We start from the raw sequence: 27,280 nt of genomic DNA on the forward strand, positions 1-27,280 counted from the left end.
TGACAGCACAATGGGAGCACTAACACTAACACAATGGGAGCACTAACACAAACAGTTTTACCCATTTTACATCTAACTTGTTGCCTACATGGCTTTTGCTTTTGTATATGTGGCAGTAAATCAAGATTTGCCTATTTAACAGTTTAAATAATATCCTCCCCCAGATTGACATATTTATCAATGGGCTACATGTTGAAACATTTGAGGAGGATCTTTCATTCACGTCAGATGCAGCAATTTCACATGATGAGCCCATGACTCAGGAAGAGTTAAAAGGTACTATTGTTTACCACTAAAATTGCTCCATACCTAGATTTTTATTTTGCGTATAGACATTTATTTATACAGGATGTGCTTTTCAGTACAGTCTTCTTCTATTTGCACACAATCATGTCCACGTGAAAATAAATCAAATGCTATCTTAGCTTCTCAAATCTGGAGAAATCTTCTCTGTCAAATGTGCAAAGTATATTTCTTGTAGCAGATTATAAAATTAGCAGATTATAAAATATAATAGGCCTTGGGCATAATCTTATAGCCTTATAGGCACCTGCTGAAAATTGGTAGAATTACTGTTTTTAACAGAATAAACAATTATTTAAAGACATATTAGACCACATGCCATAATTTTTGCTTTGCAGTTTATTTGAAAGTTTTGGATTATTTAATTACGATAAAAAGATTAAGGATATTGCACAAAGGACAGATAGTGTTGTAGCAATATCATAAATGGTTGGATCTGGGGGCTTGTTTTGGACATTTCTCAATCCTAGGAGTAATTTCAAAAATTACTGGTAAATGATGGAAATAAAAGTTCCAGACTAAGACTGAGAAGATTGAGGTTCAGATTCCCACTCTCTTATAAACCACCCAGGAGGACACTGGGCCTGTTTTTCTCTCTCCCAGCCCATATCACAGGTTGGTTGTGAGGATAAAGTGGGTGGGTGAGCCAACTTGAGCTCATTTGGTTTATGTTGAAATATACTGTACACAATTTGGCCTATTAAGGATTTATTATTAGAATATTTACTATTGGAGTGTTTGTATATGCGGTGAATAAGGTAAAGGGGCCCCTGACCATCAGGTCCAGTCGTGTCAGACTCTGGGGGTGGCAGCGCTCATCTCGCTCTGTAGGCCGAGGGAGCCAGCGTTTGTCCGCAGACAGCTTCCAGGTCATGTGGCCAGCATGACAAAGCTGCTTCTGGCGAACCAGAGCAGCGCACGGAAACGCTGTTTACCTTCCCGCCGGAGCGGTCCCTATTTATCTACTTGCACTTTGATGTGCTTTCGAACTGCTAGGTAGGCAGGAGCTGGGACCGAGCAACAGGAGCTCACCCTGTCGCAGGGATTCGAACCGCCGACCTTCTGATCAGCAAGCCCTAGGCTCTGTGGTTTAACTCACAGCGCCACCTGGGTCCCATATTTTATTCTAATAAAGAAATCAATTTTTTTATATAAAAAAAATACATTTCCCCTTAACTTTGTTTTTGGTTGCTAAGGGTTACGGATCATTTGTACCTTAGCTTGATTTAAGAATATTTAAGAATATTACATGAAGATTGAGTCAAGTCTGCAAGCAGCAATACACAAGAGAGTATAAACAAACAAAACAACAGCTTTCCTTTTGCAGGTGAGAAAGCAGTAATTTTATTTCATTTCATATGTATAGATCTACCAAGTGGTCCGCATGTATATCGTCTGGAAGAACTTGCCTATACCAGAAGTGGGGACAAAGGCAATTCTGCAAACATAGGTATTCTTCAGTTCTTATGGTTACATATGTGGGCTGTTTTTTTAATGAATAGAACTTTCACACCACATTGAGATTATGCTTAACCGCCATACATTTTTGCAAGGATAACATGCTGAAGTGGTAGAACAAATTTTTGAACATTTCATGCATTCAAAATAATGCTTTGACAGTGTTCCACCCCTTTGTCCCACTTTGTATATGTGCGTTTCAAACTTGAAGAGCTTATTAAAATCACTGTCAATACAGCTAAGTTCCCATCTGTCAAAGAGAAATACAGTCAATGAATTTTTGTAAAGCTTTGAGGATTTTACCCTTGTATATGTTGTTCATTTATCACAAGTCAGTGGAAAGAGATGCAGGAAGCAATATACAGTAACTTAAGACTGAGTCTACTTCATATAAAACTGGACCTCAAATATATTTAAATCTAGATCTTCCCCTAATAAGCTCTATGGATTTATCATCTGCATCTTTTAATTGGAATTTTTTCTTACTTCCTACTGATGCTTTGTTTGGCTCTCATGTTTATCTTGGTTTTTTTTAAAAAATAGTTTGTAGTTGTTTTATCTTATCACATTTTTGTACTTCTATTGTAAGCTGTCCTGGGACTGTTTTGGAAAAGGTGAGATATAAATATTTGAATTTATTTTAAAAATGTGTCACCAGATGCAAAAATTATACAGCAGAAAAGAACCACACCTTTACATTACTTTTTATCATTATTATACCAGCAAGGATAGCTCATCAAGCATGAAACAACAGCTGAGAGGAAGAAAGACCTCCCGTAGAAAATGCATTTATTTTTAGCCCTGCATAGCTGTTGGTTTGATAAAAACATGGAATGGCATATTTCTTTTTTTATGATAGTTTTGCTATAAAACAGTACATGGCTGGTGTTGTTTTCTGGCCCAATACACTCGTACCTTGGTTGTCAAACGCCTTGGTACTTGTACGTTTCGGCTCCTGAACGATCAAAACCCAGAAGTGAGTGTCCTGGTTTTCGCACAATTGGGAGCCAATCGGAAGCCGCACCTTGGTTTCCAAACGTTTTGGAAGTCGAATGGGCTTCCGGAACACATTCTGTTCAAAAACCAAGGTACGACTGTACTGGATCTCATGGAGAAGGCAGGTCAAAGGTTACAGAACCATGGATAGCATCAAGTGAGCCACTTGCTCTGACAAAGATTGAGAACAGACCAAGCCTTTTAAAGCAAACACCCCCAGACTACATCTTTCAGGTTCCCCCTGCCCCTTGTAGATAACTTCAGGACCATAAAGGGCCAACCCTTTGGCTTGAATATGTGCACTTCCTGTTCCATAGCCTCCATCTTGGTGCCTCCCTGTGTTGCCGGACTAGTGAGGGAGGCACTGGATAGCTCTGGGGAAAGTTACTCAGAGAGTCTCAGCTCTAGCCGTTGAGATATGGGAGATTCTTGGGGGGGGGGTTATGTTCTGCAGGCTCAATTGTCTCCTGCTGTCCAGCAGCACACTCAGAGCCCTGCACCTGGTCTGTCTCCTTAGCTGAAGAGACTTCAGCCTCTGACTCCTAGTCTTGATGGAGGCTAGACTCTGAGGTCATAACAGTTGTGTTCTTCTTGTGTGTAACCACAGGTGTAGTAGCTCGACATCCACTGTACTATCCATACCTCAAGAAAGCACTAACTGCTCAGACTATAGAAGGGTATTTCCAACATCTTTTAGAGAAGGAACAGTCTGAAGAGAGCTCAGTCACAAGGTATGTGCTTTTTCAGATTAAAACATTCACGCAGTGTGGCTTGAAGAAACTGCGTTGTCATATTCTTAGATTACTAGAAAATATTCACATTTGAAATAGGCTTCAAATGTTATTGTAGGCAAACGGGTCCAGCGTAGAACATTGGACACACACAAATGTCCCCACTGAAGGGTTGATCCAATGTCACAAGTAGAAAAGTGGCGTTTGGGGCTCCACTGAGCTGCTTCATTTGAACAGGGAAAGTATGGAAGAGGTTGAGATATTAAGGCATGCCTGAAGTTGATTTACTAGCTTGGGTCGCTCCAAAGCAGTGAAATAAAGTTTCCTGGTTCAGATGAAATGGAAACCTATAGTTAATGGAGATCTTCCTGGTTTGTTTACTCTGGTTGAGAAGCGGTTGTGGGAATGGCCAAAAGGTTTGTTTACATCTTGGCTTAATAAACCAAGACAAAGGTGTCATGGGCTTTGAAGACACTCAAACGCAGGACACAAGGGAGAAATGTGCTAAGAGGAAGGCACACTTGGCAAATCCACACCGTGATCAACTCCCGCCCGAAAACCAATGTACCCACTGTGGAAGGATGCGTGGATCCAGAATTGGTCTCCACAGTCACTTACGGACTCATTGTTAAAACCGTGTTTATGGAAGACAATCTTACTCGGCTACGAGTGATCGCCAAAGAAGAAGAAGAAGAATGTCGTGACAACAGTTTGAGACAAAGAGTATTTGTGTCATTTAAAAGCAAACACCATCCTAAAAAAAAAGGAAAGAAAAGGGAAATGGAGGGCAGAGGAAAAAGTGTGAATTGGGCCACTCAAGCGTTTGACAGCTCATTGTAAGTATCCAAAAAGAGAGATAGGAATTGAAGTTGAGGAGATGCCTCTCCCATCCCCTGCCTCTAGCTATATGGTACTCAGGTTTTGGGCCAACAGTCCTCTAGTGCTATTTAGCAGAATGGGGAAAATCTTCTGCATGGGTATGGGAGGAAACAGACCAGAGAGGGGACTTGACAGTCATGAACAGGAGCACTGCAACATTGGTATATAATGTATCTGGAGGACAGTGACAAGAATGATAGAGAGGAGACACATGATCAAACCAATGAGCAAGATCATTCATCTAAACCCTGGTTTTTCACTTTACCTTTCCATCTTAATTAAATTATAAGATTTCTTGTCACAGCACCTAACACACTATGACACTTAACAAATGTTTCATCATCATAGTAATAGGACTAGTAGTACTGGTAGTTCAGTCTTACAGTGTCTGCTCTGTTAATACTACTGGCATAAATGAAGCATCTGTCCCTTGCTTTGGGCTCATTTCTGTGTTGAACCAAATCCTGTACGTATGCAGAATGTGGCTTCTTCCTTGAGTTCAGAGAGGAATTGATAACAATCTCTGTTCCTTTGGCTCATCATAAATCAGGTAATTTATGATGTTAAATATAAAACCACCCAGCCTCTTACTAGGAAAAGAAACAACAGTAATTCACAGCGAGTCAATTGCCATAAGGTAACAGAAATTCTACCAAATTTTTCCATTGTGATGCCTCAAGATCCTATAGAAATAAGTTATTATTTACTGATATTTAAATTAGATGCTAAGGAACTGGATTAAACTAAATTGTGCTAACGGAAGACAAGTTGCGCTAGCACAATGGGACTTCCCCCTTTCTCCCACTGTGCACCCCTGCACCCTCCCCAAACCTGTTTAGGGGGTGGGCAAGAGAATCCCTAGAACAGCTGGCAGGATGAGAAGAGGGGAGGTCATTCTGTCTGGCAGACATATATGCTTGTACTGACGGAATAATTGCCTTGGAATTCCACCCTAAATATTTTTGTTTCCAAACTCCCAAGTAATTGTCCTTCAAATGGTTGTTACAATGCTGTTTACAGTGGAAGCAAGGTGAGAAATGACTCTGGAATGTCCTCTGATCTTAACTTGGGAAGGCTTTTAATTAAGGCCTTCCAGCTTGTGACATTTGCTGTGGGATTTCCAACAAATGATTGGATTGCTCTGTCACAATCTTTTTCTTTTGGGGGGCAAACCAAAGAACAACATTTCTTTATCAACCTTAAAATCTTCATGATTATGCAGTCTTCTGAAAAGGTTAAGTTCATAGCACTTGTGTTCTCTGAAGGCTGGAGAATAGTTCTCTTATTCACTGAGCAATGCTATGGACCATGAGCTAGCCTTGCCGTTTTTACATTGCGAACAGATATTTGCTTCATGAAAACGTGTGCTCAGGCCACTCTTGAAGTTTTGGGCTTAATCAAATTTCTTTGATTAATCAAATCATAGGCATTTATTTTTGCTGTGTATTTTTAAGGATGTGATAACAGAATAATGTGAACACAGGGTGAAAAGCGACCAGTGAGAAGAAAGAACACTTTTGTGTTGTCCTTGAGGAGGATTAGAAGGAATTATACTCACATGCTTTTAAGATCTGAAGGCTTGTTACTGGACAGGCAAAGTTTGTTTGCCTATGGGAACAAAAGTAAACAAGCTTTCCATTGAAAAGAAAATGACACATAATTTTGAATTGTAATTTGAGAAAATCCTTGCATTTTAATAGCACTATTTCTCTTTTGTATACTATCTCACAAATGAGCACAATTGTTATGATACCATTTCTGTAGAAATTATTACAAAATGTAACTTCCTGTTTCTGTGCTAGTTAGGACTTCAGACTGAAAGATTTAATGCTGCAGTCCTGTACTCACTTACCTGGGAGTAAGCCCAATGAACTCCAGTAGTCCATATTTCTGAGCAGAGATTGCCTAGAATTGCCCAGTTAAAATAGAACTTAAATGAGAGTTAACTTGATAATACTCCTATATAGCTAGCTAGTTATTTTATCTTTTACATTAAAAATGATATGTAGTTTATTTTTTATTTAACATCCCCCAACAGATTTTGTTTCACCATTCAGTATTTTTTTTAGTGGGGGAACACCAAAGCCACTCTTTGGATTCTCATCACACCCTATCTGAGACTTTTAGTAAAGTGGCAACAAGCCTGAAAGCGCATTTAAATGAGAGCAGCCCCTTTTCAGTCATGACTTGCATCCCATCTTAGTCAAGCTTGGGAGCAGCCTGCTAGCTAGAGTGGAACTGCTCTTTGGAGGGAAGGCGTCTCTAAACTTTGCTTCATACATGGAGCTGATCCTCAGCATTGTTTATAGGTGCTTCAGGGGGCTGTGCCAAGCAAGATGGGGAAGGTAGGAAAGTTGTATTCCACAGGCAAAACTCCACTCACATTTCATCTTAACATATATTTGGAATCAATATTTTCACCCAGATTATAACAGTTCGAGAGAGAAAAAGAGAGAGAGAGAAAGAGAGCGTGCAGAAAAGCAAAGCTTGCTCCATAAAAAAAACTTACAGAATTGTATTGGTACCAACCAAGATGTCACAAAATAGTGACAAAGGGGGAGGTGACTGAGGAACAACAACAACAACAACAACAACAACAACAACAACAACAACAACAACATCATCATGCTGGATGTTGGACAGACAGGCCAAATATGGCCATCAGGGCTGTCCCCAAGCCACACACCCCACCAGCCCTGCTTTGTACGATACTTGACTGGTTTTGCCTAGCCTTTAATTCTGGTAATGCTTCTTCCTTGCTTGTTGGAGGATAGAGAGGTATTTGTAAAGAAATTAGCCTACTATACAAGGTAAAATTCACACTAGTTTCTTTGCTTGCTTTTGCCTCAGTTTCACAATGGAGCTTACAGAGTGTCTCTGATCAGTCTCTGTTAGGAGCTACAGGTATTATTCTATATTCCCTAAGGCAGCTAAAAAACACAGTCATGTTGGTCCATGAGAAGTCCATGAGAAGAAAGAAGAAACCCTCCAGAATTGGGGTATGACTAGCAAACAATCATCACTTGCCAAAGAATTTCAGGAAGTTTGGTTACTAAACATTATGTTAGCTTTTACATTGGAAATAAACTTTTTAGACTGTTGTGTTGGAAATAAACTTTCCAGACTGTTGTAGTCTGCTAGTTTTATAAACATAGCAATAAAAGGAAATGGCCTGCCTTATGCACACACTTGTTAAAATAGGTCAGCTCCTTGAAGTCATCTTCATTAAATGTGCATCATTTCACTTACTCATGTGTTTAGTTTCTAAAATCCCAAGTTTTGTAATCCATGATCAGTCCCACTGTGATTTCTTAAGAACTGTGATTAAATTGCAAGCTGGTGAAGCAAACACCTATATTTTATTTTTCCAGATATGAAATGCCAGGAATACATGGATTAAACTTCGTTCTGAAAAATGCCCTGGGTGGCGGTGGCACTGCATCTCTGAGAAGTGACCCACAAGTAGGTATTTTGTTCCAAAGGGGTTACTGAGTTGGTTTGTTACAGCAAATCAAAAGGGTCTTTTCCCCCTTACAAGATTGATAGATGTATTGTGGCATGAACAACATTCCTGGATTAGAGCCCTCTTTCTTGTTAATGGGATGGGGAGGCGGGGTTCATTAAATGTATACCACAATAAGTCTATTACAGTGCAGACCTATGACTAAGAAGCAAGCCCTTTAATGTGGCTTACTACCGGTACCAAGTTAGTGGATATAGCATGGGCGTAGGCAGGGGGGCAGGAGGGGGCAATTGCCCCCCCCTAGAAGCAGGGCCACTGGCCAGCCTGCCCCACTGCCCGCCCGGTGCCGTCTCCCTTCTCCCTGGCTGGCTGTGGGGCGGGCGGCGGGAAAGCACCAGAGCCGCGCAAAGCGTTTGGCTGGCTTTCCCTCCCTCCGCCCCACAGCCAGCAAGGGAGAAGGGAAACGTCCCTTCTAGCCGGCTGGCTGTGGGGCGGGCGGAGGGAAAGCCAGGCAACCACTTTGCGCGGCTCTGGGGCTTTCCCTCCACCTGCCCCAGCGATTGCTCCCCCTCGTCCCTTCCGATCGTGGAGAGGGAGGAGGGAGTCGGAGCAGCCCGATTTCGGGCTGCTCCGATGTGGCCCCGCCCCTTGCTCCCCGCCCCTTGCCCCCCCTGATTTTCATCCTGGCTACGCCCCTGTGATATAGGATCGCAGCCTTAGGCTTTAAGGTGGCACAAGACACAGAACTCAAGCAATTTGTTTTCTCTCTCCCCCCCCTTACATTCCTTTTAACAAACTGTGATAGATTAACCAGCCATTATCTGCTGAGATGTTAATGTCCTAAAGTTAATTCTAGCTCTAAGATGGTATTCAACTAAGTTTCACTCACAGCAGAGCTGCTGAAATTAATGAGCTTTAATACGCTAGTTGGTTTCAATGGGTCTATTCTGAGGAATACTTAGTTGAATTCCACCCCTGGAATTCTCAGGCTATCAAGTATCTTGGCTTCCCTTTCTATAGAGACTCATATGGTCCAACCCTGCACATAGATTCTCAGACAGAAATCACAGAGGTTTGTGGCCATAAGGTAATTGAATGGAAAGTTACCAAACTGAAATAGTTTGCAGCACCGAGGAAGGGAGTTGCTGTTCAAAAGGGGGAGAGTCACTAGGGAGACATATTTGGTTCCCCCCCCCTCTTGTTTGAATAAGAAATTACCTTTGTTGCTGCATAAAGTGATACTTACTTATTTGCTTCCACAGGGCAAGGCGTATGGGCAGATGCTGTTGGACTTCCAGATCAAAAATGTTCCAGATTTAAAATCTTTGATAGAATAACAAATCTTTGGCCTCATTCAGTTTTCAAACAACATCAAAACACATATCAACCCAGAAGTACATGATTCATTCAAAAATCAAGAAACCACCGAAACGTTTTGGTGGCAGTTATCAGTCAAAACGTTCAGCTAACGCCTATGCACAGATAAGGAAATGTTCTGAGTAATGCCAGATTTGTTGCTTTGAAAGTGACTGGTATTTCCTGTCTAGTGCATTGGATGAAGAGCCTATTTATTTCCTGTTAATATAATTAAGCAATAAATTTTGGAATATCTTTCTGAGAGATAACCACTCCCCCCCCCCCATTAAAAGGCCTTCACTGTTTTTTGGTACGGCAGTAGCTCTAGCAGCACTGTAATATAGAGTTTGCTACCATTAAATCATTGCTATTTGTTTGCAGATAGATGCTACTTTATGGGATCCAGGAATTGTTATTGCCTCAGTCTGCAGGAGGTCTAATTATACTAGCAACTCAGAAACACATGGTTTTTAATGCTTGCTCAGTCTTGTTTGCTTCTTCCATCTTTCATGGTTACTGAAACTTAGCTTCTAGATTAGCACTGCTTTCATTGGAGGCTTCCAAATTCCTTTTTGGATTTAAAAACAAAACTTGTGTTGTGTCCCAGCCTTGCCCAACCTGGTTCCCTCTAGATGTTTTGAACTCTCACCGGCCTTAGCCAGCATAGTTCCATGGTAAATGGATCAGGGAGAATGGTTTTTTTAAAAAATCCAAAACATCTGGAAAGAACCAGGTTGGAAAAGGCTTGGCTTCAAAATGTTGCATCAGTAGTTCAAAGTGTGTTCAGTATGCAACCAATTGGGTATGTATATTCAGTAAATGGTGTAGTACCGGTATGTATTTTAAGTCAACATGCAGCAAGATAAATGATACGTTATACAACTAATGAAAAATCACTCTGGATTTCTCCAGATGCTGTTGAGCTATCTTGAATTGGTTTCCCAATTGGTCAGGAAGAGGCAATTGAAAGGAAGATAATCAGAAAAGACGAGCAATTAGACGTTCCAGTGATTGCACATCCACTGGGGGTTAAAACTTCACATGAGACAAGGTAGAAGCTGGAATCTATCCCTGAATGCACTTTAATGTAAGTTTTATAAACAATGGCAAAGATCCAAAGAACTAATTTAGATCAGCTTAAAGATGTGGGGCAAGCTGGGTGATATTTTGTATCCCAACCCCTTTGATAGAATCGTAGAATTATGGTGTTGGAAGGGACCCCAAGAGTCATCTAGTCTAACCCCTTGCAATGCAGGAATCTCAAGTAAATCATGCATGACCACTGGCCATCCAACTTCCAAGGAAGAAGAGTCCACTACCTCTCATAGAAGTCTGCTCCACTGTCAAACAGCTCTTACTGTCATAAAGTTCTACCTGATATATGATTGGAACCTCCTCCTTGTAACTTGAAGCCATTACTTTGGATCCTAGCCTGCATTTTTCATGTGACAGCCCTTTAGATATTTAAAACAGCACACCACCACGCCATGCCACAAACTGTTTTTGAAACTCCTTCCTTGCTTTGTCATGGCAAGGTTGGGTGGGTGGACAAAATTGAAGACCCATAAATACAAGCAAGCCCTTGGACTCCTTGGGCATGTTGAACTAGTAGCTTGGTTCTTTGGATGTTGGCTAATGAACTTGAAGGTCACATTTGATGGCTGGTAAAAAGGTAAAGGGACCCCTGACCATTAGGTCCAGTCGTGACCGACTCTGGGGTTGTGGCGATCATCTCGCGTTATTGGCTGAGGGAGCCGGCTTACAGCTTCCAGGTCATGTGGCCAGCATGACAAAGCTGCTTCTGGTGAACCCGAGCAGCACACGGAAATGCCGTTTACCTTCCCGCTGGAGCGGTACCTATTTATCTACTTGCACTTGACGTGCTTTCAAACTGCTAGGTTGGCAGGAGCAGAGACCATGCAATAGGAACTCAACCCATCACGGGGATTCGAACCGCCGACCTTCTGATCGGCAAGCCCTAGGCTCTGTGGTTTAACCCACAGCGCCACCTGTGTCCCTTGATGGCTGGTACAATGTGTTAAAAAGATACTACCTCCAGATAAGTCGTCATGGGGACAGACCCTGAATACTGGGAAGTGGTTGCTTATCCTACTTGTGCAAACCATGGCCTTTAGCTAGGGATGGGGAACTCCATCAGCAACAGGTTGGCATGGGCTAGTTAAGAGTCCAGGCATCAGAAATCCTGTAGTACAGTGAAGAATGGTATACAAGTGCATGCCTCACTGAAAGTGACAGTACAATTTTTTATTTTGGAATTTTTTATTTTATTTTTAGAATTATTGTAGCTGTTAAGTGCTTGAATTTTTTTTATAACACTAGTTTGGACTATGTTAACTTTTCCAGAATCTTGTAGGCACATATTAAATTCAAGACCAGTACACAGATTTTGCACATTCATTCCTCCAGAACAGCATACAAGCCACTGTTTATCAAGATTACATTTGAATATGTTGATCAGACTTTGGACTTGACCTTGAGGCTTCTGTACAGAACTAATAAAAGTAGGGAGTACACCCGGTTTAGTCCCATCTTCATTACTGAAAAGTGCTACACATAATTTTAGTGTTTAATAAATGTTAAATGGAATAAGCAGTTTTGTTGTGTCTCGCTTTCCATCTTTCTTCTCGTCTGTTGACTTTCTCTAGGCTCATCGTAATATAATGATATCCCTAGAAGCAGCAATCTAACGTATTCCAACTTGATCTCATTATATAGTCACAGAAAGGTAGTTGTGCCTTGAATGATGAGACAGACTTTTGTGGTGTTTTCTGTTGCAGAGAGACTCAGCTTGCTACATGATTTAAATTTTGTTTTCATTTTCTTATCTGGATAAAGGTTGATTGTTAAATCAGCAGGGGCAGGCAACTTTATTCAGTAGGCATTGATCCACCTAGCAAGGTGGTTGCTTCTGAAAAAGGACAAAAGAGCTGCTAGAGGTTCGGTGTGGGAGAGCTTAACTTCACCCTGCCAGTTGTTTCCCCCTTGAAATCACACTTCACCCAGCTGCTTTCCCCCTTCAGGTAGAAGTACTACGGTAGCATCTTTTTACCCTGCAAAAGGAAAAGCCATGCTGGGTTTGGGGCACTTTTGAGTGGAAAAACAACTGTCTTAGAAGGAGTTATGCATCTCCTGTCTATTTGCTGCCTCTCCACTCATAATTGCAGCCTCCATAAGTTTCTTTTCTTTTTAAAAAAAAAAATAGAGGAAAGCTACACAAAACTATACATGATTAATAGTTTAGCCCTAAGACTTCTGCAAAACATTTCATATCTCATCACCACACCCACCCACCAAAAAGCAGATAAACAGTTAATACTGTATAATATTTCTATTTGTGACCCATCTTAACAAGGACTGGACCTCTGGGAAACTCATTTTGTGCAGAGAATGGGAAGTGGCTAGCTGCATTAAAGTCCATTAGTCAAGTTAAGTCTACATTTAAAAATTCAGTCATCTGTAGCACCCTTTCCTGCATGAACTGACTGCTCTGCCTCTGGGTGTGCTGCCACCGAATGATTTTTCCCTTCCAGCAGCTCTCCTGTGAATATGACTCCAGTTTGTGGGAAAGCTGTGTGTGGCTATCGGCAGCATGCATAAGGGGTCAAATACATTGGACCTTTATAGTGCGATCCTATATGTCTTTCCAGGAGTAGTTTCAGTTCAGTTTGATTTTCCAAGTGAGTTTAGGATTGCAGCCTTAACATAGTTAGTAAGGACAGTCAGTTCTAAATCAGATTTTCAAAAAAGTTACAGAGCGGTGATACAAAAGGTGATAATTAGGCAGGAAGTTGGCATAAAATTCACACATGGTTAAGTGAAAATAGTGCAGAAGAGGGAATTTCAGCAAGCGTAGTTTGCAAGTCAAGTGCAGGGACCCTGCCCTCCTTTCCATCTGGACACCCTGAAGAGAATTCCAAAGTATTTTTAATAAACCCCCACTCCCTGAAAATAGAAAATTATTTTTGCAAATAAAACTGTGGGGGAGGAAGAAAGGAATGTAACCAGCCTCATATAACCACCATGCTTTAGTCTAATTAATGCATGAAGGGGTTAAGACCATAGCATAAGCTGTCCTGCCAGGCTTAGCTCACCTTGGTAGGCTCTAGGTCAGTGTTTCCCAATTAGCTAAGTACTGCAGATCCCCTGTTTTTCAAAAGCCAAGCCATGGATCCCCTACTTTTGAAAATGCTGATATTTCTGTGGTAGTTTTTGTTATGTGAATGGTACTATAATACCATCTAACATGTCCCAGTGCAAATTGGGATTCATGGCTTCTGGGCCGTGTTCCTGCACGAATTACGTGACCCATGCAAGAGCACAGTACCCCAAAACGTGCATTTTTGGGTGCCACAATCTTGGGCAATTTTTGGGCACTGTGCTCTCGTGTCTATAATAATACCTTTATTGTCATTGTACAACCTGTGTACAATTAGCCTCCCTCCCCCCCAAACACTCAAATCTCGTATCAAACAACACACCACCTTGCAAGTCAATTTTGCCATGTTATTTTCCGTTCAACAGCCTAACAGCCCACGGATAAAAGCTATTTTTTAGCCTGTTGGTACGGGTGATTATACTTCTATATCTCCTGCCCGAGGGTAGAAGATTAAAGAGGTAATGGCCAAGGTGTGAATCATCCCTGAGAATTTTTCTCGCTCTCCTTGTGATGTCATCTAGCAGACTCAAGGGACAGCCCATGATATCATGTGCTGTATTCACTACCCTCTGTAGAGACTTTCTGTCAATATGAAACGACACCTTCTATTGTGGACCGGTAAAAGGAGTTCATCAATTGTTGTTTAACATTATTCTTTTGCAAGACCCTGGAGAAATGGAGTCTCTGTTGGGCCTTTCTGACCACCTGAGTTATGTTGATTTTCCAAGTGAGGTCCTCACTAAGGTAAACTCCCAGGAATTTAAAGGAGGAGACTCACTCCACACAGCCCCCCCCCTTATGCAACTGGGCAGGTTCCCCTTTCTTCCTCCGGAAGTCCAACACCATCTCCTTTGTCTTACTAATATTTAGGTGCAAGTTATTCTCTAAGCACCATGTAGATACTTTTTGAACCTCCCCCCTGTACACTGTTTCACCTCCACCTGCAATTAGGCCGATTATGGTAGTATCATCTGCAAACTTAATAATTACTGTGGATGGATCAGATGATATGCAGTCATATGTATACAGTGAGTACAGGTAGGGACTTAGCACACATCCCTGTGGGGTGCCAGTGCTAAGCTTCAGGGAGGTAGATGTAACAGTCCCAGTCCTCACTGTTTCTGTCCGATCCCTCAAAAAGTCTTTAATCCAGTCACAGATGGTAGAAGAAAGGTCCAGATCCGTCAGCTTTTTAATAAGAATGCCCGGGAGGATGGTATTAAAAGCCGAGCTATAATCAACAAACAACATTCTGACATAATTCCCTGGTCTCTCCAGATGACTTGCTGCAGGGGCGTAGGAAGATAGGGGTGGTGGGGGTGGGCCGCCCCAAGCGGCAGGCTCCAAGGGGTGCCATCGCGAGCGCCCGTCACGCCCCCGGAACGTGCACCACACCCCTCCGGGAAGTGCGCCGTGGCCCTGGAATGCGCGCCCTGCCCCTCCGGGAGGTGTGCCCCGCCCCCAGAACAGGCGCCAGCCCCGCCCCCGGTGCTGGAGCATGAAGCTCCGCCACTGACTCACTGCAAGGTGAAAGGCTGTAGCTATGGCATCATCTGTTGACCTGTTTCTCCTATAGGCGAACTGATGTTTATCAAAGTCTGGTGGGAAGCATGACCTAAGATGTTGAAGGACCAATCTCTCAAAGCATTTCATCACTACAGATGTTAATGCAATAGGTCTGTAGTCATTTAGGCAGTTAGTTGCTGTTTTCTTGGGGACTGGTCTATATTTTCTATAGCGCATTTTAATGGAGAAAGTGTATTTATAGTCTGATTCTGATGCACTGTTCCAACAAAATTTTGCAATGGAGGGTGTTGAGGGTGAGTGGATATAACCCATACAACCCTATGTTTACTCAAAAGTAAGACCACTTTAGTGTGGGCCTGCTCGCAGGTGAGTGCACATTGCATCTTTACAGTGCTATCCTAAACATGAATAAAGGTAAAGGGACCCCTGACTGTTAGGTCCAGTCGCGGACGACTCTCGGGTTGTGGCGTTCATCTCGCTTTACTGGCCGAGGGAGCTGGCATACAGCTTCCGGGTCATGTGGCTGCAATCCACCCACCTAATGGTAAACCCCATTAACCTCACTGTGATTTACTGCTGAGTAACCACAGAGCCTAGGGCTCGAATCCCCGTGACGGGGTGAGCTCCTGTTGCTTGGTCCCAGCTCCTGGTCATGTGGCCAGCATGACTAAGCCGCTTCTGGCAAACCAGAGCAGCGCACGGAAATGCCGTTTACCTTCCTGCCGGAGCAGTACCTATTTATCTACTTGCACTTTGACGTGCTTTGGAACTGCTAGGTTGGCAGGAGCTGGGACCAAGCAACAGGAGCTCACCCCGTCACGGGGATTCGAGCCCTAGGCTCTGTGGTTACTCAGCAGTAAATCACAGTGAGGTTAATGGGGTTTACCATTAGGTGGGTGGATTGCAGCCTTTGTGAGTCACTGGCTGAGCTGTGATGTTAATCCCTAGAATGAGTATTGCAGATTTACATACTGTAGAACAGTAATGCAAATTTAGACTATATTTTAGTTCTGATAGATTTGTGTCCATATGACGCTTCTCTTTTCAAAAATAATGTGTAGCAACATGTTTGTTGCTACAGTTGAAATACCTACATACACACAATCTCCTATTTTGATTCTAGTTACTGAATATGGAGCAAAGTCATTCTTAATTGTTCATTCCCAAAACGCCTTTGTTCATGGCATCGAAGGGTACCATAGAAAATAGTTTACTGAACTTGTTTCAAAGGTATTTAGTTTTGTCTTTCCTTTAATAGGAAATTAGTTGTATGTGAATGATAGCCAACTAAGTAATTTATTAGACCCATGGAAATCACTGAAATTAATTTAAACTCTGTAATTACGTTTTTTGCCTTTTATGAAAGTTAGAGAAGGTCCTTGATAAAGGGTAATGTGTATAGTATGCCCTCTATAACATCCGTGAATGTTCTCCGCCTGGTTTCCACACACCCACACCCAGACCCCGTTTTGAAATATATACAGTATTTAAACTAATTACTGTTGCTTTCTGCATCTGAAGCTCCCAACAGCAGAGGGACAGTGAAACGCTAATTTCAGAGAGCGTCTGATTTTACAGCTGAATTTTCTGGAGCTGCAGTCAGCATGGGATCAATGCATAGCTTTTCAAGAAAAGGCAACACTCCCCCCCCCCTCCAGCCATCCCTGCTAATGAGCTGCCAGGTAAGGTGAAACTCTCTGTTGTTTCCCCAGCTTGTTAGTGGAAGTAATAAGAAAAGGGATGCTAGTTTTTTCATACATTCCTTTTGAGATTCACCCAAGCAATCAAGGCTCTTGGCCAGAACCCTAAATAGCATCTCTAGTTTCATGGGCCATTTCCTCTCTGGATTTATCTGTAATGTACCCCTTCATTTGGGGGGATTAAGATTAAATGGCACTGGAAAATAAAACAAAGGCTGCCTCTGTCTAAACAAGGAGTGAAACATCCTGGAAACATCTTTTTGCACCGACTAAGAACCAGCACTTAGCTCTCTCTCCACCTGACTTCCAGCTCAAGTTCCCACTGACAATACTACAGTGAGTTGCATCTGAGGTGTGTGTGTGTTTGTGTAGCTATGCAGCCCAGACTAAAAGGCAACAAGTTCTCAAAACCATACATCTAAATGAAAGAGAAGCAGAAGATTCACTTAAAATAAGTCATGTAAGAGTTCCTAGTTGTGGAACAGAGTGGAGATCTGGGCCATTTCCTTCTTAATTCCACACGGAGCTTCTGAAATAGATTTCTACAGTAGCCCTTCAGGGCCTGAGGCTCACATTATAGCATTTGTTAAATTACAAATTCCACATTAGGGCAACATCCTTACAAAATAGTGCACAAGTTTGTGAATTCCCGAGATCTCTACATAAGGGTGGGTGCTGGGGCCACAGATGGAGGCTGCATTTAGGCACAACCTTAAGATGGGATGTAGGAGGCAGCTGACCTTCAGTTGAAAGGAGTCTGTTAGGTGCTTTGCAGTTTCCAGGTTGCACCCAGGAAGAAAAACTGACCCCCCCCCTTTGGAAAACATAACAATCTTGCTCTTCAGCTGTTGCATTGGCAATCCTAAAATGCAACCTGGGAACATCTTGGAAGGGCCACAGCCTATGTGCTTTAAATGTATGGTGTGGTGGTGTGACCAAGGACAGGTAAGCCAAGCGCCTGTCAAGGGGAGAGGTTCATAACCAGGACAGGAATGTAAGAACAGCCCTTCTGTTGCTTATCTCCACTATCAATGAACACGAGCTGAAACAATTGCGCAGGAGAATCCTCATTTTGCAAACACTGATGGTGAATATAGCATGCCGTCACTGCTTGGCTTTATTCCCTCACCGCACCCCTTTCCCCCGTTGTTTTCCCTTCACAACTGATGCCCCCGGCATTCTCTGCCCCCGGAATTTGAATGGGTGGGGATGGAGGGAGAAGTCTCGCTCATTTTCTTTGTTAGTTTAATATGCTTCCTCAATTAAAAGATTAACAATAGCAGGCAAGCTTCTGCCACCGCTGTCAGATCTCTTGCAACATACAGCCCGGAGGAGAGGGCCAGGTGTGTAGCACTCTTCCATCCATGAAACACATCCCAGGTGCTCTTGGGGGTGTTTCAAGCGTGTCCAATCCAGTCGGTAGAGCGTGATACTCTTAATCTCTGGGTCGTGGGTTCGAGCCCCACGTTGGGCAAGATTCCCTCGTGGCCCCTTCCAACTCTACGATTCTGTGACACCTTGGCTGCGAGTTCCTTCCTGGTAACTGGTTAGGGAAGCCAGGGGTCCTGAGGTGCGCCTCCCTCCCTCCCTCTTCCCTCCCCGCCCCCGCCAATCCTGCTGCGCCTCCGGGGAGGTCCTTAGGCAGCGCTGCCTGCCCGGGCGGGGAAGGAAACTCGTCCTGTCAGGGCCCATCGGGATCCGTTGCAAAGTTTTGGCAAAGAGAAACAGCTCCACGCCTCTGCCCCGTTCAGTCCCAGCGGCGCTTTGAGAGAAAAGGGGAAAGGGGGTGGGAGCTCTCGCTTCTTCTAAGCGCAAGGCGAGAGAGATCCGCCCCCTTTCCCCGGGGTCCCGCCCTCTCCCCTTTCCAGTGGCCGCTTTTCTCCTTCTCCGGATCCGGAGTGCGGGGAGGGCGAAATACACAAAAAAGTGAGTCTGGCAGGGGCCGCTAGAAAGAGAAGGGCGGGTTGCGTGGGGGAGAAGCCTCCCCCGCTCTGGCTGTCAAGCCCTTGTCGCCTTCCAGGTAAGATGAATGGCCCCCCATCAATCATCCTTTGCAGCCCGCGGGAAAGCTGCAGGCTCCGCTGGGCTATCAAGCATAGTAGCCTCCGACAGGGGCCGAGGAGGAGGGCGGGTAGGGGAGAATCGCAGCTTGATGGGCTTGGGGTGGGTGTTGAGTTGAGGCTTTTGTTTGCTGGGATTGACCCCTCCACATAATGGATTAGCGGAGAATCAATCTTAACCGCAAGGCACGGCTGGCTCCTTTGGCGCGTTTCTCTGGCTTTCTCGGCTGGGGCAGCCAGTTAGTCTGCCGCAGAGTGTTGTGGCACCTCGAGGCTGGCGCAGTTGTCGTGGAACGAAGACGCTTTCGTGGAACGAAGCCCACGTCATCAGTGTTATCCTCACCTGCAGGTACGCGCGCGCGCGCACACTCACTCACTCACATACACGGTGGGGGAGGGCAGTGTAAACAGTGGCGTCAGAGGGAAATGAAATGCAGAAAGTTAAAACGGGGATATCCGTACATGAATAGATGTGTGAAGTGCAACATTAATATCCCCCTTCCCCAAAGCCAGCCAACGATTACAGTACACTATTTTATTTTTTCGTTTGAGCAGAAATACTGGCCCATTCTGAAAGGGGGGGGGAATGACTTTTAAAGGATCGCTTGCTTTTCTCCCATCACTCTGCTTCTCCATCACCCCAGTTTTTTTAGCACCTTCCTTCTGAGAACACTGCAAGTACCTCCATGGTGCATGAAAAAAATACCTGGGTGTGTGTGTGTGTGGAAAGGATTTGCCCATGCTTTTGTTTTTTGTCATAACAGAAATGTATACCTTCCCCAATTCTGTACAGATCTGTTGCCTCTCTAAAAGTTAAAATAAAAAGGATACATTACAATTCTGGTGGAAACCAAACCACTTCCCAAACTTCTGCCAAACAGAAACCACATTTGACAAAAGCCCTATATATCTTGCATTGGAACTTGATGCTATCTTACCTGGAAACTATGTGGAAAGTTATGCTTTGAACACTCACATAGGAAATGCAAATAAATGAACTTCTATCATGGCATTTGATCTCTCACCATCTTGCTAATTCAGATATATATATTTAAATGTTAAGTACCAAGCTGAGTTCATGTTTATGTCAAAAATGAATCATTTTCATCAGTAAGCATATCTCTGTATCTTTCGATCAGTACATGTATAAACTCAGATCCAATTTGCATGGCACACAAAAAAACCTTTCACTTAGAGGTACCTATCAACATTTTCCTAACACTGACTACATGGCATGGTTTGAAAACCTATTCCTTACTTGAAAATAAGGCTGCAAACATATGTACAAGGAAATAAGGCCCAGTGAGCACAGTGGGGCTCACTTTCATGTAAGCATCTATACAATTAAAAGTCTGCAATTCTAATGTTTACTTGGAAATAATTTTAGGGTGCCATAAGTATGCAGCCTTGTAACCCAAACCCCTGCATACAGTATTTACTTTGAAGCAAGTCTTACCGAGTTCAGTGACAACTTACTCCAAAGTAAGTGTATGCTGCAGCTTTTGTGTCTCAAATAGTCTCCCAGGATGGGCTCAGTAGTCATAATATATCACAATCTGAATCAAATGCCTAATGATTGCATTGGTACTTACATCATTCTAGGCTTTCAAGCTGTTCATTCACTAAGTGCTTGCATTTTGATAAGTACATGGTCTAGGTGATTTTGTATGTGTGCCCATTCTATATACTGAATGCATAATTGGGACTCTTGTAAAAAGTTTATGAGAGAGTCACTTTCTGAGTAGAGGTCTATTTCACTCCACAGTAACCACCCACTTGCCTATCTGCCAATCCAAACTGATGCTGGTTGTGGGACAGCCCCTCTTGCCATGATAAAAAGGCAAGATGCTGAAGCTGAATGAGTCAAGAGCAGCTGCAGCCGCAGAATAAGAATAAGATCAGCACCATGAAAAACCCCATGTATGAAATAGCATCCCTGCTACTGGAAAAGTTTCTGCTGCTTGCCAATTTCAAACTTCTCGGTGTGGGCTCCGGTGCAGAGGAAGAAGAGAAGAAGAAACAATGCTGTTATTATGATACCACCTATTTCAAGCCAGGTGATTTGCTGGAGGTGCCCCGAACACTCTTCATTCATTTTGGCATCTATCTGGGGGATAACCGGGTGGCTCACCTTATGCCAGATATCCTGCCTGCTCTCACCAACGACCAAAAACAGATCCAGAAGGTGGTGACTAACAAGAGACTAATCTTTGGTGTCATCGCTAAAATGGCCAGGATCCGTGTGGACACAGTGGAGGACTTTGCCTATGGAGGCTCTATTCTGGTAAACCACATGGACAAACTCTTCAAGAACAACGTCCTGCGTGATGAAGAGGTGGTTTGCAGAGCAGAAAAGCTGGTGGGTGCCACTGAATACAGCTTGCTGTGGAACAACTGTGAACATTTTGTGACCTTCTGCAGATATGGCTCTCCGGTCAGCTTCCAGACTGAGAAGGTAAATTGCCACTGTACAAATCTAGCCAAGCAACCTGGCAAAAGGATTCAGAGTCCTTGCTTTGAGAGCACAAAGGGACAACTGCACAGTGGCTTATCTGTATGGGACTCCGTGTTGTGCATTTATAACCTGTTTCTATAAGCATTTCTCACTTGCACTTTCCTTCCCCAGAACATAAAGTAAGCTGTGTGAGTTGAGGGTGTTTCATTTTTGGTTCAGTCTTGTGCCTTTAACTATTACCGGTAGTAACCAACCGTGTTCCAAAATCTCTAACAATCCATAAAAAGCTATATAGTGCCTTTTATGTTAGTGGTAAGATTCAAGGCCAAGCTTTCCTTGCCTGCTATCCAAACATTAAGGTATCTCTGAGCCAGAATAAACAAAAAAACTAAAAAAAAACCTGTCCAGCCATTCCATCTCTGAGAACAGGGCAGTGTGAGCTGATGCTGCCAAGGATGTCTAGAGATCCTGCTGTAGCACCGGCTATCCAGTTTTCCTGTCTGAAAGCAAACCTGGGCAGAGAGCTATTCAATTCCCAAAAGATTTTAACTAGAGCTTTCTCTGTTGAAGAAAAATGCTCATCTTCCCATTGCTATTGGAGAAGTGGAGGTGATCATCCAATCCTGCTCCTAATAAATGGAATTTATTATTATTATTATTATTATTATTATTATTATTATTATTATTTATTAATTCAGCTCAGGATTTGACTATACTTACAGTCCTTTTAAATTTTGTTTCTTGCGAGTCAAAAGTGGGCAAGTCATTGTTTTAACATTCCACCTGCCTCTCTTAGATCCAAGCCCAGACCTCTAGCAAGGGCCAACCAATTCTAAATAGAATTTGGCCTTAGACTGCTGACAGGATGCTAGATTTGGTATTTTGAGTACTTTCTACCTAGTGACAATGGTGCTGGTTGCAGGAATTGCTATATAGTGTATATATTTCCCCCTGCTCCCCCCCCTAAAGAAATGGTGATTCCCTGAAAGGCTTACAGTTCAAGGCCGTTGCAGAATCTGGCTTTTTAATACTCATGCAGAAAGCTAAGGGGTGTTGTGGGCAACACTAGCCTCTGTCCCTCTTTCCTTCCTTCCCTCCCTTATCTTATGCCCTCTTGCATCTCTGCCTCCCAAAGGCTTGCACAGCTGTTTGTTCCAGCAGCCCTGGCTACACGCTCCCCAGGTGAATGGTGCCTCTGCGGCTGGCCAGGGGGTGCTTCCCACACCCCCATGGGGCAGTGTGATGGCACCTCTCTTTGGGGCGCGGGGGCAGCTCAGAGACCAGGGGCAGCTGCCCAGAGGACTCCCAAGGAGAGGAGGCTGAGGGAACATTCCACAAAGGAGGGTGTTTGAAAAAGGGGTGAGAGGCTGCCAGCTCTGCAGGCAAGGGGTGACATAACTGGGCTCCTGAGCCCCAAAGGGGTGCAGCAGTAAGAATATAGTTGGTCAAGCGAGCCTTGGACTCAAAAAGGTTGAAAATGTGTGGGCTAAGGTATGTCCTTTCCTTTTCCACTCTCATCTTTTGTGTGTAAAAACTTCTGATTCATTGGATTGGCTGCTATCTAAAAGCAGAGCATGTAAAACAGCCATCTGAAGCACAGCACATCCTCTGCAGAACTTGAGTTCATTCCCGTTTTGCTGAATGTATGTTTGAGTTGGGTTTTATTTCATATTGTTGAGGGTGGCCCTATGTGAACCCTCCATCTCAAGCTTAACAGTGTTAAAGAAATAGGTCCCTCTTCATATGGGACAGCTGGGTACAGGGAGTGAAAATGAACACTGGTTTAGATTGTACACTGTGTACTGTTCTAACAGGCAGGGGTTTGGCATTGCAAAGGTAAAAAAAAAGTTCATCTTTCCATCAGAGGGTAAACACAGGATATTTTTGGTGTGGTTTAGCAAACATCTAAATGTGATGCCCTGAAATTCAAGGTTATGATTCTCCTTTGTAGCTGGGGATGGTGGTATTAAGAGCAGAGCTGATTTCTTCTCCACCATTCAAGAGAAATAAAGGTACATTGTGCAGGGACTAGGGGCAGTATTACCAGCAGCCCCAGGTTAGCTCAGAGGCGTGCTTTTACAAGCTCAACTTGATGAAGTCTGCAAAAGGAAGTACGTCAGATTTATTTAGGTACCAAGCAAATAATTTCTTGTAGTAGAGGCAGTGTTTCTGGGTGGCTAATTAGAATGGAACACATACAGTATTACCTCTCTGTACCCAATGCAGGCAGGAACAGAGCAAGGGCTATTTTGCTTTAATTTCTCCCTCTCTCTTAAAAATATTGAATCTGTGTGAAATGCCAATGAAGCCATTTAGGTTTGCCAGGTTTCTGACAGACAAAACCAGATTTTAATTGGTGTTACTGTTCAGCACTGTTAATCTAACAGAGTTTTTGTATAGTGCTTTATTAGTCTAATAAATGGCTTGGCTGGAGAGAACTTGCAACTTTTAAACCCTTAAGGCTGCCTGGTTTGGTTTAATTTTTTTTTTTTGCTATGTTTCCTTAAGAAGTAGGACAGCTAGTTCTGAAGCCTTCATTTGTTCATTTTCAATACACTTTAACAACAACAGCCAACCCCCACTATTCACTACTCTACGCCTCACTTGGATGTCACTGGTGGATTGGCACATTCTGAAGACTATTCTTTCCCCCTTTCTGTTCGTTTCACTCCTGCCATCTCATCCCACTGCAATATTCTAGTAAATAGAAAATGTGTAGGTATCACAGTTCTGCTGACATTTTGTCCTGAAGCCACAGGAATGATGGGGTAGTTGAGATGGGGGTGGCTAGAGAGTAAGCAGTTAAGGCATTATTTAGTTTCAGTCCATCAAAACCGACTTGCTAGAAAGCTCTGAAATACCATCATGTAAAAGTTAGCAGAGAACTGAAACCAAATTCTAGCCAATGTCATCATGCAGAACATAATTATCCAAATGGTTTTAGAAACACACAGCATCTGGATAATTAGAAATTCAGGTGGATGGGAAGTGGGTTCCTGGCCACTGGGGTACCTACTCTTAACCTGTAGTGTCTCTCTATTGTCTCAGGTAGAGCTGTTTCCCTGCCCTGCTGTCTTGAGATCTTGGAAGTTTTGAACCTGTGGCATTTTGCATGCAAATGGTGTGCTCTTCCACAAAGCTATGAGTCCTCCCAAATAAACAAGGGTGCTTCAAGATCCTTTGTAACATCACTGAGGATGTTGGGGTGCATCTCTTAGATCATGTGGCATAGTTGCTTGTAACAGCAAAACATTTTGGACTAGCCCTGCTAAATTTCATTAAAAAAAATTAAATGCTACCTACGGTAAGTCAATTTGCTATATAACCTCCTTCCCTGGAAGGTGGTGGACTCTCCTTTGTTCAACCAGGACTAGCTGGTCACTTTTTAGTGTGTTGCAGTAGCAATTCCCTGCATCAGCAGGAGGTTGAACTACATGAACTTTAAGGTCATTGCCCAATCTATGATTCCATGCATGTGTTTATTTCTCAACTGGAAGCAGCCCTTAATTTGCATTCTAAAAATTTCTGCTCTGATTTTTTTCAGTTCTGTGAAACGGTGAAGATGATTATTCGGGACCAGAGGAGTGTTCTTGCTTCAGCATTGCTGGGACTGGTTTCTATACTCTGCCTGGGTCTGGCACCTTCTACTACCCTCCCTACCATCATTATTCCATTCATTTTGTGGATGGCGGGTTAAAGGCATCCACATAGCTTGTTAGAAGTTGTAAATAGAATGTACAATGTATTTATGAAAGTTCAAACACCTTTCCAGTATCATGTACAGAAGAAAAATGTGGCATCCAGTTGTGTAATGATTTAAATGCATCATTGGCCAGAATATGTAATAGCTTACTGTGTAAGCCACTGGATTTTGTGAAAATCTTTCTAGAAGGCAAATTTAGCAATGGGTTCATGGGATTTACTCCCAAGCTAGCATTCCTAAACTGCATTCCTAAGCTCAAAAGTGAATTCTAATGAAATTTATAGGTCTAACTCCCAAGTAAATGTGCATAGGTTTGGACAATAGGGGTAATATGGGACAATAGGGGCAATAGAGGTGTCTTTCAGAATATCAGTGAAACAGGGTATTAGAGTCCTTAGCTAGTTGAGAGGGGACAAATAGGGAACGAAAGCATGCTACTAGCATTCAGCATCTCTTCCAGTTGTACTTTGAAGTCTGTTGTTTCTAAACCAAATGCAGTGGGAATAAAATAAGTCCAGATGTGTGTTTTTATTGTTGCATATTTAACAACTTCTGACCGGTTCACCTCTGCTTTTTTACATTTCTAATTTTAGACTCTGGGCTTTACAGGGGCCACCTCTTTAGACAGTAATGTGTATTACTTCACTTACTTCAAAGCCAGCCCTGCTGCATTGGGGGGGGGGAACCCTCCTGCTCATTCTGCTGAGAGGGGCCCTGGACTTCTGTCCCAAAGTCCTGCCAGTGAGTTTTATAAAGTGGGAAGTTAATTCACCAAGAGGTTCTCCATTTAAATTACAAAACTGCCTCCCACCATCCTGCCTGGATTTAAGGGCTGTGAAAAAACTGCACCTCCCTAGAGCTGTCCCTGTTATTAAATGTTATAAATCACGCCAGAAGTTTCTGAAGTGTAGACTAAAACAGTTTGACTGGTACAAGTGGTTAACAAGCAAGCAAAAAAGAGAGAGAAAGACTGTGTTTTGAGGGAAGATGAAAGGAGACTGCCTTGCTCTTTAATCTTTTCTTGACAATGAGACCAATCAGGTTGCAAATCATGAAGCTGCTTTATGACAGCTAATGCACTGGGAAGTGGGAAGCATGTGTCATCATTGTGTCCAGGGCCAGAGCTGCCATTAGAAGGGGTGAAACAGCCTGCACCAGGCAGCAGATTTCAGGTGTTGTAAAAAGTGTGGCAAATTGTCTGTTACTTGGACCGCAGTGCTGAGTACACTTACGTAGGCGCTACCACAGAGCGATCAAGAACAAAAAAGATCGCTTGTGGGGTCAGAGCAAAGCCCACCAGCAAGGCCTCTCCCTTGTTGATTCCTAGCAAGCTGGAGGTATTGATAGATGTCTGAGGAAACATGAATAGTGTACAATTGGGTGGCATATTTGTTATGTTTTCAGCACCACTGGAGTGTGTGTGTGGGGGGGGGAGGGGTTGGTGAGCTGGAATTTCTACCCCGGCCCCTAACCTGTCTTAAGCCGTTTCTGATTGTTCCACGTGGGACAGAAGAAGCCTCAGAATTCAATATCTGATATTTAAAACAGAAGTGCTTCTTAATATAGTCACGTTCCTTCTCATCAGTACGGTATCAAAACCCACATCTTGACATCACAACCATGCATCCCTTTATTGATGCATGGTTGATACCCATGATGTACTAGAATTTTTTAAAGCTCTGATAAAACAATAGGATAACTCCCCCCCCCTTAAAACTCATCTGGCTTGCGATTATATATATACACACACAAGCTGGCCCTGCAATGCGTTGTGGTGGCTCAGTTTGTTAAATGGAGCCTCAGAGTCCTCCTTGAGACTCCCCTCACCTTCAGAGTCCCCCTGTTTTGTGTGTGTTATGTTTACATAGGCGCATCCCTATGTCTCCCCTCCCCCTGTTCCGACCCATTACCTATCCCTGTCTCTCCTTCCCCCATCCCCCGGTTCATCCCTGTGATTGGGCCCACCCTGTTCTGACCCATGATCTATTCGCCCCCCCCCCCCAGGCAGCCGCCCCCCCCCCCAGGCAAGGCCCTACCTCCACTCGGCCTTGTCTGGAAAGCTGAGCCTGTGGAGAGGGTAGGTTTCCTAGGTGTAGTACCAGTGTAGCCATCGCTAGAGGGCACTGGGTTACAATCTCTCCTGTGCTCCCAGCATGTACTTGCAGGTGATTTGTGAGTTCCGGAACACTGGGTTTGGGGTTTTTTACGTGGCATCAGTGTGACATCTGTCTTAGCAAACTTTATAAGATTAATCTCACGGTAGCATGGGACGTTGTGTGCAAATTTGAATGCTATCGGTCAAGTGGTTTCGGTGAAAAGTGGAAACACACCCACATGCCGTTTTTACATTTATATATATATATAGATATATTGAGCTGCTTTACACAGTTGCTATGATCTTCTCGGCAGGGGCTTGTAATCGCAATAGGCAAACTGGTGACCTCCATGTTTCGGACCATCAACTCCCACGAT

General features: G+C 43.4%; 2 protein-coding genes across 3 annotated transcripts in view; both read left to right on the forward strand.

Moving 5' to 3' along the window:
• The window catches only part of LOC118083552 (uncharacterized), a 46,017-nt gene extending 34,218 nt beyond the window's left edge, over positions 1–11,799 (forward strand). Inside the window, exons 16-20 of the mRNA XM_035112061.2 lie at positions 165–276; positions 1,670–1,753; positions 3,365–3,488; positions 7,739–7,829; positions 9,093–11,799. Of these exons, the coding sequence (XP_034967952.2) occupies positions 165–276; positions 1,670–1,753; positions 3,365–3,488; positions 7,739–7,829; positions 9,093–9,167 (486 nt within the window). The 3' untranslated portion in view covers positions 9,168–11,799. The remainder of the gene's footprint in view (positions 1–164; positions 277–1,669; positions 1,754–3,364; positions 3,489–7,738; positions 7,830–9,092) is intronic.
• Positions 11,800–18,469: 6,670 nt separating this feature from the next.
• LRAT (lecithin retinol acyltransferase) lies at positions 18,470–26,157 on the forward strand. 2 transcript variants are annotated; one of them, XM_035112400.2, is made up of 3 exons: positions 18,470–18,610; positions 20,416–21,105; positions 24,650–26,157. In XM_035112400.2, the coding sequence occupies exons 2-3, from the start codon at positions 20,509–20,511 to the stop codon at positions 24,800–24,802; spliced, it is 750 nt and encodes a 249-aa protein (XP_034968291.1). In that variant the 5' UTR covers positions 18,470–18,610; positions 20,416–20,508; the 3' UTR covers positions 24,803–26,157. The 2 variants fall into 2 exon arrangements, with proteins under 2 accessions (XP_034968291.1, XP_034968290.1); XM_035112399.2 differs by lacking the exon at positions 18,470–18,610 and adding an exon at positions 18,644–18,999.
• The last annotated feature ends 1,123 nt before the right edge of the window (positions 26,158–27,280 follow it).

Source organism: Zootoca vivipara, chromosome 9 (assembly GCF_963506605.1).
Source record: "Zootoca vivipara chromosome 9, rZooViv1.1, whole genome shotgun sequence".
Lineage (NCBI taxonomy): Eukaryota > Metazoa > Chordata > Lepidosauria > Squamata > Lacertidae > Zootoca > Zootoca vivipara.

Excerpts from the sequence above, each read along its gene's own strand:
- LRAT (XM_035112400.2), top strand. The coding sequence starts at position 20,509 with ATGAGTCAAGAGCAGCTGCAGCCGCAGAATAAGAATAAGATCAGCACC. Across the intron at positions 21,106-24,649 it reads TCAGCTTCCAGACTGAGAAG|TTCTGTGAAACGGTGAAGAT; the intron begins GTAAATTGCCAC and ends GATTTTTTTCAG.